The 12,143-nt window shown below is 32.5% G+C and overlaps 1 protein-coding gene across 1 annotated transcript in view; it reads left to right on the forward strand.

Annotated features, from left to right (window-relative positions):
• Positions 1-4,221: 4,221 nt before the first annotated feature.
• Positions 4,222-12,143, forward strand: part of LOC143247908 (corticotropin-releasing factor receptor 1-like) — a 43,368-nt gene continuing 35,446 nt past the window's right edge. Inside the window, exon 1 of the mRNA XM_076496457.1 lies at positions 4,222-4,312. Coding sequence (XP_076352572.1) covers positions 4,222-4,312 — 91 coding nt within the window. The remainder of the gene's footprint in view (positions 4,313-12,143) is intronic.

Here is a 12,143-nt window from a genome sequence, read left to right on the forward strand (position 1 = left end):
AAGTAATATTAGAATTTTAATATAGATCTGATATTATTTTTGGATAAGTGATAATTAAACACAACTTTATTGCAAGGCTTTTTTATAATTTTCAATAAACAATTACAGTTCAAGCTAAATTCGTTGTATAATTCGTATTCCAACATAAGCATATATGTGTATTATTTGTAACATTACTGGACAAGGGCCCCCTTTAAACCTTTCAAAAATGATTCATTACTTTACACATATTGTTAGAAATCTTAGGTATACATATTATACAAGATGTAGTACATAAAAACTATAGTTCCTAGTTTCTTGTACCCATGAACTGAGTTAAATGATAAAACACGACATTGTTTAGAAAGTACAACTCTTGTAACGAATTATCACTTTTCAAATATCCACAAGACATTGCGATTCATTTGATGTACATGTATACATGGCGACATACATACATAGAGCTGTGGAAGTAATCACACACACAAACTATGCTTAGTTACATCGCTATAAAATAACAAGTTACAATTTTTTTATTTTATAAGGAGTTACTTTTATCTTTGACAATTGCTTTATTCTGCCAATACTTCTAATCGACATTTTCGCATCAGCATCTTGCATTAACATTAGTTTTTTCTGAGCGCTTTAGACTATTTATCACACTTTGGCAGTTAATTGTCGTTCCCTATGAATGTGTATTAACTAATGTAGAGAAACTAATTTACACTAATTTAGACTCGGTAATACTAATAGCGCTACAGATGTATCGACTTCAGACAGTTGGAAGGGGGGGTAGAGACGATGATGTCATGAGTGACAATGACATCCAAAAAGTAACAAATATCAAACCACATGTTTATGTAAATTTCGTAAGTGAGAACTGAATAGAGCTTTCATTTTGGAAAGTTATTCTTAGCTAACTGATACTCTTTGAACGGTTCCCCCGCTAGTACAGCGGTATGTCTCCGGATTTAGAACGCTAAAATTAGGGTTTCGATTCCCGTCGCTGTGCTGAGCAGATAGCCCTTTGTTGCTTTCTATAAGAAAAACACACACACGATTTGAACTTCAGAATATTTGCTGTGTGTTAGACACAATATGCAATAATTGTACGCTAACTAAAATCTTTGTTTTGAATTTCGCGCAAAGCTACACGAAGGCTATCTATGCTAGCCGTCACTAATTTAGCAGTGTAAGACTAGAGGGAAGGCAACTAGACATCACAGCCATTAGGTTACTCTTTTTTCAACGAATAGTGGGATTGACCGTCACATTATAACGCCCCCACGGCTGAAAGGGCGAGCATGTTTGGTGCGACCAGGATTCGAACCTTTAGCCCTCACATTTCAAGTCGAGTGCTTTAACTACCTGGCTATGCCGGGTTAACTGAAATGTAAAGTCAGAGGCGTAGCTAGGGTTTTCAGCGCCCGGGGTAAAAGTCAGTTTTCGCGCCCTCTCATGACAAAATGTAAGCCATAATTCCTAATTATGTAACATCAAGTTGGCGCTCCCCACCCCCGATGCTGCGCCCGGGGACAGATGTACCCCTTGCCTCCCCAAGCTACGCCACTGTGTAAAGTGAAAACTATGTTTATTGATTGACTTTTAAATCAGTAATCTGCAAAATCTTTGGCTTATTACATTCACGTTTATGTAGAGCTTGAACAATTTATTTTAATTACTAAATATGTTGTAAATACATAGATAGTAACAATGTATTATTATTATTATTGATAAGTACACGTTTAGAAACGTATAGTGTAAATAAATACAAAAATTGTATTTAACTGAAAAGTAACAATATACTTTTAATGGATTGTAAAGTATACATTGAATTTATGTTGAGTTTGAACAGTTTATTTTCAATATTAAATATAATTTAAATACATAGGTAGTCACAATATATCATAATTGGCTTTCATGTGATGTATACAGTTTAAAACCAAATTTTATAGAGGCAGTCATTTGCCTTGAACAACAAACACATCAGGCTGTGCCCAACTTGTTCATGCGAGAAAATTACACCTTTCTATATTCTTTTTATTTCTCTATCTTTCTCATGTGGACACGAGATGATCTTTGTATTTGCTGATAGTCAAACTTTAGTTAGCTTGACGCCAGTGTCCAGATTATATGTGTGCATGTGATATTTCTTAATACTGTTTTAACATTAGACAGTCTCAATGATTTAGAAAGTTTTAATAGAAATTGGATGGATAAACAGTAACTCATTCATTTATTATTTTTAGTTGTAGCAAAATGAACGACTAGATTTATGCCGAAAAGGATTAATATAAGACTAAACAGATGAAAGAGTAAATTTGAAATTGTTACATGATATTTAAATAAACATCCTTTTGAGAACGATAAGTGATTACACTATATCGTTCAAACAATCGCTAATATGTATGTCGTAATAATTGTATCGTTGGAATAACACTTTGTGGTCTCTTCAGGACGTAAAATATATAGAAATTAAAACTATAATCAGTATTCTGATTCAAAACTGGTTATATATATTTTCCTATCCTTTATCGTAAGAAACGATATTTTGTCAAGAATAGTTATATAGATAAAGACAAACTAGTGCAACAGTAAGTTTTAATAATTGCATAATATTTAAATAATTATCTCAAGACGATTAACATACACAAGGTGAGGAAATGTAACTAAATATAGAACTAATGAATTAGTGTTTTATACCAATTGTATTATTCTGTGGTATTAACATTTGTATTCAATAACATTATTCACGCCACAAGACAAATGGCAGTTTTACATATTTGGCTTCCGCTACTTTATACATCTATTGTATTATATCTAGTAAACGGTTCCAAGGTTCAGTCATGGAAAATTTACTCACTCTTACAGTAATAATTTAAACTTCATTACAAGTAGACTTATTGGTAAATGGGGTTTTTATTGCTAGGACACCAGTTTCTATCATCCCAAACAGAAATAATCTTTGTAAACCCTGAGGGTTTTACCGCTATTTGATATACTTCACGAGCTACTTCCCACATACAGAATGGCAATTGTTAATCCTGAGAGTTAGCATGTTTCAAAGCTTGCTGTTACTGCTGGGTGTAAGTTTCTGATTCAGAATAGTGGAGCCGTTAGTTTATCTGTTGGTTTGAATGGGTTGCAAACAATCTCTTCTTTTTGTGTGAAGTATTTGAATTTTTTTTACTTACCACAGCAGGTGAATGTCTATAAAAGAGTTTTAAGAACGTGTTATATGAACATAACAAAGTTATTGTTATTAATTACTTTAGTTTCAGGAATTTCTCTCTTCATCAATATCCCGAAAAAAGAAAACAAAAACGTCTCGTTAAAAACGATGAATACATGGTGATGATTCAGGATTTTTCGTTACTTTATATTTTTTCACGTAAATTTATTTTAGTTCCTTCAGATTCCGTTACTTCAGTTGATTATTTGTTTTGTAATTAAACACAAAGCTACACTGCCTACTACGGATATCGAAACCTGGTGTCTAGCCTTATGAGACCGCAGACATACTGCTGCGCCACTTGGGAGCTAGTTTAATTGAATTCATTTTAAATGACTCATGTTTTGACATAATTCGAAAACACACTAACGTTTTCCTTTAAGTTTCTTAGGATTGCAAGCATTAGTTTTAGTCTCTAACTTTGAGTTGTTTTTTTAACTCTGAGAGTCATTTAGCCTAAAGTTGCATAACTGCTGTATCTCGCTGAGTGCTCGCACAAAGAGCTTGAGTTGAATGATGCATATATTACTATATATTGAGCTGCACTTTAATGTGGTGTCTTAGACTTCCAGTAGCCAAGCAGTAAGCTCATAGTTACTAATTGCCTATAGGAATTTCATGTCTTTATTAATAAGTGTTGTTTGAATATGCTTCTGAAATGTTAGCCAACAATACATAGTGGTATGTCAAAACTTCATATTAAAGCCATAACTTCTAAATTAGTTTTGATTTGAAAGCATATTATATTTTAGAACACGTTCAGTAATGTTAACAAGATTTAGTAGATGCCAGTCTTTATTACTCGTCTGAAAAACAAGGCATTGGAAGCAAAATACACAGATAAGATTATTCATTGCTAACCAAATGAGGCGCATGCGTTAAGCGAACTGGATAGCAAGCTGTTCGTGCATTCTCTCTCAGTTACCTGACAGAATAACATCTGAGAAAGAAGTTTCTTAGGGATCTTTGTTTGAACAAGTTATTTTTCAATAGAAATTTCAATAACCGCAATGTTGAATCTAACGACCTTAACTAATGAGAGGAAAGTTTTTTCAGAAGAAGACTGTGCCATTATGTCCGAATCTCATCCCTCCGAGAAAGGTAAATATATCTAGTGATCCAACTACTTACCTAATCATCTTTTAATTTACAATAAACTAGCTTCGATTGTTTAGTTGCAAAATATCTTATACAAATATGTATACTAGTTTAAAAGAATTGAAGATATATGAATATTTATGGCATAAATAATGGCAAGTAGAAATAAAGAAAATAAAACTTATATGTATGTATAGCAGCTGGAGTACCCGTTCAACCCCTGGACAGAAGCTATGCAAATTTCTGATTAAGAAATGTTATCGTAGGACGTGAAAATTACTTCTCTTATATGTATTGTAAACAAACGTAAAAATGCTCATTAAAACTGCAAATCACAAAACGTGAAAACGCAAATTTGCATTATTTTTAATGGACCGAACAAACCTTCACACCAAATTTTGGAAAGGTCAATCCCACTATTCGTTGGTAAAAGAGTAGTCTAAGAGTTGGTGGTGGGTGGTGATGACTAGCTGTCTTCCCTTTATTCTTACACTACAAAATTGGAACGGCTAGCGCAGATAGCCTTCGTGTAGCTTTGCGCGAAATTCAAAACAAACAAACAAACTCTGCAGTAAGACTTAAACTAACCTTATAAAAATTAAACAAACCAAATCTGATTTCGGGAGTTAGCTTATTCTCTTGACTGTAATTGCAAAACTTTGAAGGCGAGTCTATCATCCCTTGACTTTGCTACCTCCATTTAGATGAATTCCTATGGATGTCTATGGGAATGTCCATTAATTGTTGAGTCTGTTTCATTATGTATCTTTAGAAGAACGTGTCAAAGCACTTACTGACGTCACTAGTTCTTTGAAGTATGATTAGATTGAAAGAACTTCACTCTCAAAATATTAATCAAATGCATTTTTTACATACTGAACATATTTTATAAATTACTAATAAAACAACTACAGATATATGTGTTTCCGCATATAAATTTTGGAATTTTCTTAACAGCTAGTATAATCTGATTTCGAATTGATATGTAAATTATCTGCAATTTCATTTTAGTGTAATAAACAGTAAATTTCTCACTCGCTTTGAAAATTACGATTTAAGAAAATATTGCTCTATTGTTTTTTGTCATCATTCGATATATTTTAGTAATATTGTATGCATAGGCTATAACGTACATATATAGATCTCAGTTTAGTGAAAGGTTTGTTTACACCATTCAATCTTTTTAGAAACGGTTCTTAATGTCACATTCTAATGCTAAACTCAAAGCGTTACACGTAGAACCAAATTATGTCAACCTATCAGAAAAAGTGTAATAAAATCAGTCGATGTGTGAGTAAATTTTACTTGGTTTGTTATGAATTTCTTGAAAAGCTGTACGAGAGATATTTGGGCTAGCCATCTATAACTTGACAATGAAAACTAAGGAGGAAGCAGTTAATCATCACCACCAATCGCCAACTCTTGGGTTACTCTTTTACCAACTAATAGTAAGACTGACCATCACATTGTAACGCCCCCTTGCTTAAAATATGAGCATGTTTGGTGGGAATGTAATCAGCCAATTACGAGTATCAAAACCTGGTTTCTAGCACTGGAGGAAGACGTGTGAATAAGAAGAAATGTATTATATCTTTAATCTTTATAATGATATACTGGGTGTTTTTTTGTTTAACACAATTATGTGCAATATATTATCTGCACTGTTCTAACTGCAAGAATATAACACCTAATTTTATTGTTATAAGCCTGTAGTTTGTTTTGAAGTTAGCGCAAAGCTAATCAAGAGCTATCTGTGTTAGCCGTCTCTAACTTAGCAGTGAAAGGCCTGAAAGAAAACAATTAGACACAGCACTCACCAATATTCCAAAGTTGAAAGGGTGAACATGTTTCATGAAGAGGATTCGAATTACCAGGCGTAAGCAATCAGTTTTATAGCTGAACCCCGAGACAAAATTGCTGTGAAGGTTTTTCGTTGATTTTTTTAAAGTAACATCTAAAATTTATCTTTTAATAAACATTACTTCAAATAAAATATATTGGATTTTTTTTTCATAAAGTTTAACTTCTAATGTAGGACTAAGCATGTTTTAAGGTATTTTCCCATTAAAGTAAGAACTATAACTATGAAAAACAACAACAACAAACTTCTCATCATGTGAAAGTCACGGAGTTTTCTTTCATTCCAATTCATCTTTTTACGCATTACAAGTTCAAACAGCCTAAAACTGAATTAAATGATAATTTAAATTTAGAAGTTAAATAGATATCGATATGTATCAAATCTCTGATATTTGCCAACAAGATTGATATACAGTTTCTTTTTTAACCAAATATATTTTTAATATATTTAACATATACAAACAATAATACAATTTAAAATAACGGTTATTACAAATAATTATCTACATACAGAAATTTTACAAACTTACAAACAATATTGAGTTTACCATCCAGTATTAAACTTTCTAGATGCTTTATCGAGGTTCACGATGAGCAAGTTAAATTCGAGTTGATGTAAATACAGTTCACTTAACATGGAGCTAGCTAGCTATCTCTGTATTCTTATTTCTTTGCCTTTCACACGTCAGGTTTTTGCCTCTGAAGTTATATAATGTCTTAGTAAAAATACTAATGTTCGATGTGAATCCTCTGCAGTTAAATGGTCAAATATATAAAGCTCCCGATTAACAAGCGTTAATTAGAATTATAGCTTCAATGTTTTATAATATACCAACTATAGCAAACCAATAATATGTACTGTCAACTGGCGAGTTGCGATGGTTACAGTTAAAGGCGTGAGGAGAGTTTCTAGAAATTTCAGCTTAGATAACAATATAGATGATACAATAATATTTACATATATAAATACATTGCTAATTTTTTACATTCGAGAAGTTTTTACAACTTTAATGAATAGGTGGGAATTGTGCAATACAGATTTAACATTATAAGTTATGTACATTTATAAATACAAAATCATCTTAAACAAACATCAGTAATATCAAGATATATAATAGTAAAACTGTCACACATTCTTTTACGTAAACCCCTTTACATATCTCACAAAATACAGTTGATAACGAATTACTAAATCTCGTAATACGATTATTATTGTTATAGTAATTAGATAACCTTTTTATAAATAAATAGCCGTAAACAGGTGATCAAACATATTTTTCATTCTTTTTCTTTTAGGGCAGGAACATATTCCTTTATAGAGTATCTTAAAATCAACTCTATGTGAATTTATCTTTTGCACTATGTTGATAATACTATAAACAATTTACTAAAGAGTAAAGCTGTATCGTGTGAAGTAGTAACTATGAGAATTTGAATGTTACGATGCCAAAAACTGATAAAACCAACCCATAAGTCTATAATTGTAATATAGTTAACTTTTATTATTTTATTTAATTAACTTTTATAGTTCATATCAGATCAACATACCAGATTTATCATAATAGGTTTGCAACCTATTACCGAATAGTTACCCAAAAGTTGGTGGTGGGTGCTGTTGACTAGCTCTCTTCCCTTTCTATAGTTAGTTTACAATTAGGGACGGCTATGAAACAACTAACCACCGCTATAGCTTTTCACGAAATTCTGAAGCAAATAAACATATTTATCCCAAAATGAGGAACTCTTTAATCGCAGTGGTTTCGTGATCTATCGAAAAGTAAACATTTCTTGGGCGTGTTTCTAATAACAAACATATCGAGCTATCTACACCCTTGTGCAAATTAATTGAAACAAATGGTCATTTTACAATATTTTCAGCATGGCAGTCGGTGTAGGATCGCTGGACCAGCTGATTTTCTTTAATAGTCATTTTTTCACACAGACGGCGTCATTAGCTGTGTTTTGCAGTACGGTCGATCTATTTTTGGGATATATGACGAAATGTTGAGGAATATTAAGTCATTCGAAATTGCATTAGAAGGGCAAGGAGACCAGTCAAAAAACAACTTCTTACCAACTCAATGAAGAAGAAACGTTATCAATGGGGTCTGAAATACAAAAACTGGACGCAAGAACAATGGAGGAAGGTGTTATTCAGTGACAAGACTCATTTCTTTGTACAGGGTCAAAGAAGTCTGCATGTTTGCAGATCTCTAGGTGAGAAACTTCGAGAATCTCACATCAATCAGTTCGTAAAACATCTCTTGAAGAAGATGTTTTGGAGCTTTTTCAGCTACTATGGCGTCGGAGGCTTACATATCGTAAAAGGTATGATGCTAGAACCACAGTACATCGAAGTTTTGCAGAGAAGAGTCGTTCCAGAATTGAAAAAGAGATTTCCAGATGGATCTGACATTTTTCAGCAAGATCTGGCTCCGTGCTACACATAGAAACTTGTGAAGAATTTTATGACTACAACGCAAATAAAGGTGTTGGACTGGCCTGGAAACTCTCTGGACTTAAATCCTATTGAAAATCTTTAGGCGATTTGTAAAGAAAGACTTCGGGGAAAAGACTGTACTACGAAAGATAAGCTAATTGAGGCCATAATTGAGGTGTGGTACCGCGATCCAAAAATTAGTAAAGTTTGCAGGCAACTCGTGGACTCGATGCCAAAGCGGATTAATGATCTTCTGAAAAATAAAGGCGGTCATATCATGCATTAATTTGTGAGTAATTTTTGGATTATCAGAAATAAAACGCTAAAAATTGAAAAAAATCGTAATTTTCCGTCTTGTTTCAATTAATTTGCACAAGGGTGTACTGTGTCCACTCTAAATCTGTAGACTTACTGCTGTTTCCAAAAGAAGAAGACTTTACTTCTTCAGCACCATCTTCCGGAAGTGTCCAGTTTCTTATTTTGCGATTCATCTGCATCTTTCATAAAACCTACTGTAGAAACAGAAAATGTATATAAAATACCATTAACTCCTTTCTTTATTAATATAAGGAAAAGAAGTTAATGGTATTTTATATACATTTGCAAAAAAAGAGTTTAATATAAAGTAGTTTGGTTTGGATAATATTAAATTTGCACGTTGACAACTATTTTGATACAACTTGTTATAGAAATATTTTTAACCGAATCTACCATTACATACAAATATATCTTCGCCTTGACATCTTTACCCAACGTTATTACAAATTTTATTCTCGATTATCGTCTTACAATGATTTCCACCACAAGTATCGAAATTTGGTTTTTAGGACAATTAGTTGAGAATAGCAATATTTTATAAACATTTTACTATTCAGTAAAATTCTTTGTCTTTTATCAAAAAGATTAACTTATGTTTTTTTCTAGTTGCACTCCTTTATCTGAAATAATGTTTCTCTTTATCAATTAGTATCTATCTTTGTGTAAAAATAATTGTTGCGTTATTTTACTGGTCACAATATTAATTATAAGATTAGATAGTATTTAGTATCAGAATAAAGACTTGTATCCATTGATTTGTTCATTAATCGGATCTTGGATAATTTTATCTTTTGCATTAAGGACACCAATAACTCAAATGTGTTTTTCATTTTTCAAGTAATCCGCATTTCCTTAAATATGTTTTTATTTGCAGACACAGTATGAAGGGAATTAAATATCTAAAGAGGTTGCTACTGGTTTATTGAAAGTTTATAATTCTAAACGTCTCATGGGCGTCATTTTATACGTTACCTTACGAGGGTTAATAAAAACAAACTCACATTTTATGTAATCTAACTTAAACACAGATATCATTAAGTTTGAGATGCAGTTGATATGCACTTATTGCGTATATGTCACTCCCTAGTAACTGAAAGAACTGATATTTTCACACACACGTCAGCATTTTGCATAGGAATGAGATAAAATTTGACAAATTAATCTACTGGAAAACGTTACATTTGTACAGACAGAGCTACAGGTGCCATTTGCACTTGTTATAGAGATGTTAAAATTTTCTAGTTGTATTCAGTTGAATTTTACAAAATATATAACTTTTATGTTCTTATTTTTTTTTGTATTACATAAAATCACTTAATTCTGACTGAAGTACATTGCACGTAATTATCAATCAGTGAAACGACCGTAAGCTCTAGAAAGTTTATAAAAGTTGTTTTTTTTATTAATTTACAGTCCTGGATTGTCTCGTTTTCTTGAAAATCGCGTAAAGTTACACGCGGGCTATCTATGGTAGCCGTTCGTTATTTAGTAGTGTAAGAGTAGAGGAAACTCTTTATCCAATCTTCTACCAACGAATAGTGGGACTGGCCGTAACATTATAACGCCCCCACACCTGAAATGACGAGCATTTTTGAAGTGACGGTGATTCGAAGGCACGCCCCTCAAATTCCGAGTCGAGCGTCTAAACTTCTTGGCCGTGTCGAGTCTCATGTGATAACACGCACAGTATCGAGTGTATTCCACTTTTCCTGTTTAGTACGAAGAGTTAGATTCACATCACTTCTCTCTGATCAATAGAGAAGACGAGTCAACAGAGGGACATTTCGAGAGAAGAAAGCTGTTGGTTGACTTACCGATCGTGTAAAAGGTGATTGTCCAACAAATATACAAATACACACACTGTTTTTACGTTACTCACATAGAAATACTTTCTAGTTTTTATATTTTGTTAATTTAAACTTCACCCCTTGTGGGACAGCGGTAAGTTTTCGGACTTACAATGCTAAAATCAGGGGTTGGATTCCCCTCGGTGGACACAGCATATAGCTCAATGTGACTTTGTTATAAGAAAATACACAAACACACGTAAATAGCTTAAACTCAGCGATTTATTCAAACTCTGATACTTCTCACTTCTGGCCGATCCTCCAGTTATAAAGCGGCCCCATCCAATATTCTTGCAGAAATCAGTCTAAGCTTGGAAAACCACAAGTATCTTTATTCTACATCTTCAGCGAAAACTGTATTTAATCGAACTTTATATTCTAACTGAGAATGTTAACAACAAATCCATAAATATTAAACACACATATATGTATGTATTTATATATATACATTTAAAATTTTATGATTTTCTATTCTGATTAGGTTTTGTTGTTTACATTGCATTTGAACAATTTCATCATTTGAGAATTTATTTACCGTCTTAACAACGAAATAAAGCCTTCTATTCGAAAATGTGTGGGCTTAGTGCAGTGCATTTCTCTCTCTCTCTCTCTCTTTTTTTGTGGGAAAGGGGTTTAGTTTTTGTTTGTTTCATTGTTTTTCTAGGCTTAAATATATTATTTTTACATTGGTTAATTTTGTTATAAATTTGATCATTGATAAAGGCAGTAATGAGCCTTCCTTTTTTCTGGCCCATACTTGGTTAATCCGACACTAAGTTTAGACATAATGGCACATAATTCTCAGATAATGGCGCGTTTTCTTCTTTGATCCCGACAAAAAAGTGATTCCGAAATAAAACATTTGACATATTTTGCCCCAATTTACCTAAACTTTAACAATGTGTAAAAAGAACGAAACCGGTTTTGTAAAATTGGATATTAAGTGAAATGGCATATTAACACCTCAGAGACCATGTATTTTGCGTGTACTAAACCTATATCTTTTATTTAAAAATTATATCAGGTTATCCCATAAATAAAGCCCGAAAATTTAATACAGAAAGTGCATCTTCATTTCTGTCTTTGTAGAAGTCTTTAATGACTGAAATATGTAGTAGGACATGTATAAAAATGTTCAAACAAATAAATGAAACTAACCCAACTCCACTTTTTCAGATCATTACTCAAATAAACCCTTATGAACAAGGATGTGTCTGAGGAGCACATTAGGCATATAATGCTTTATAAGTTTAAAAAAGTCAATAGTGCAGCAGACACTACACAAAACATTCAAGGTGTTTATGTTGCGGTGTCTCTCAATGAAAGAAAATATCTAAGGTGGTTTCAGAAGTTCAGATTCGGTGACTAC

The sequence above is a fragment of the Tachypleus tridentatus genome, chromosome 3 (genome assembly GCF_004210375.1).
Source record: "Tachypleus tridentatus isolate NWPU-2018 chromosome 3, ASM421037v1, whole genome shotgun sequence".
NCBI lineage: Eukaryota > Metazoa > Arthropoda > Merostomata > Xiphosura > Limulidae > Tachypleus > Tachypleus tridentatus.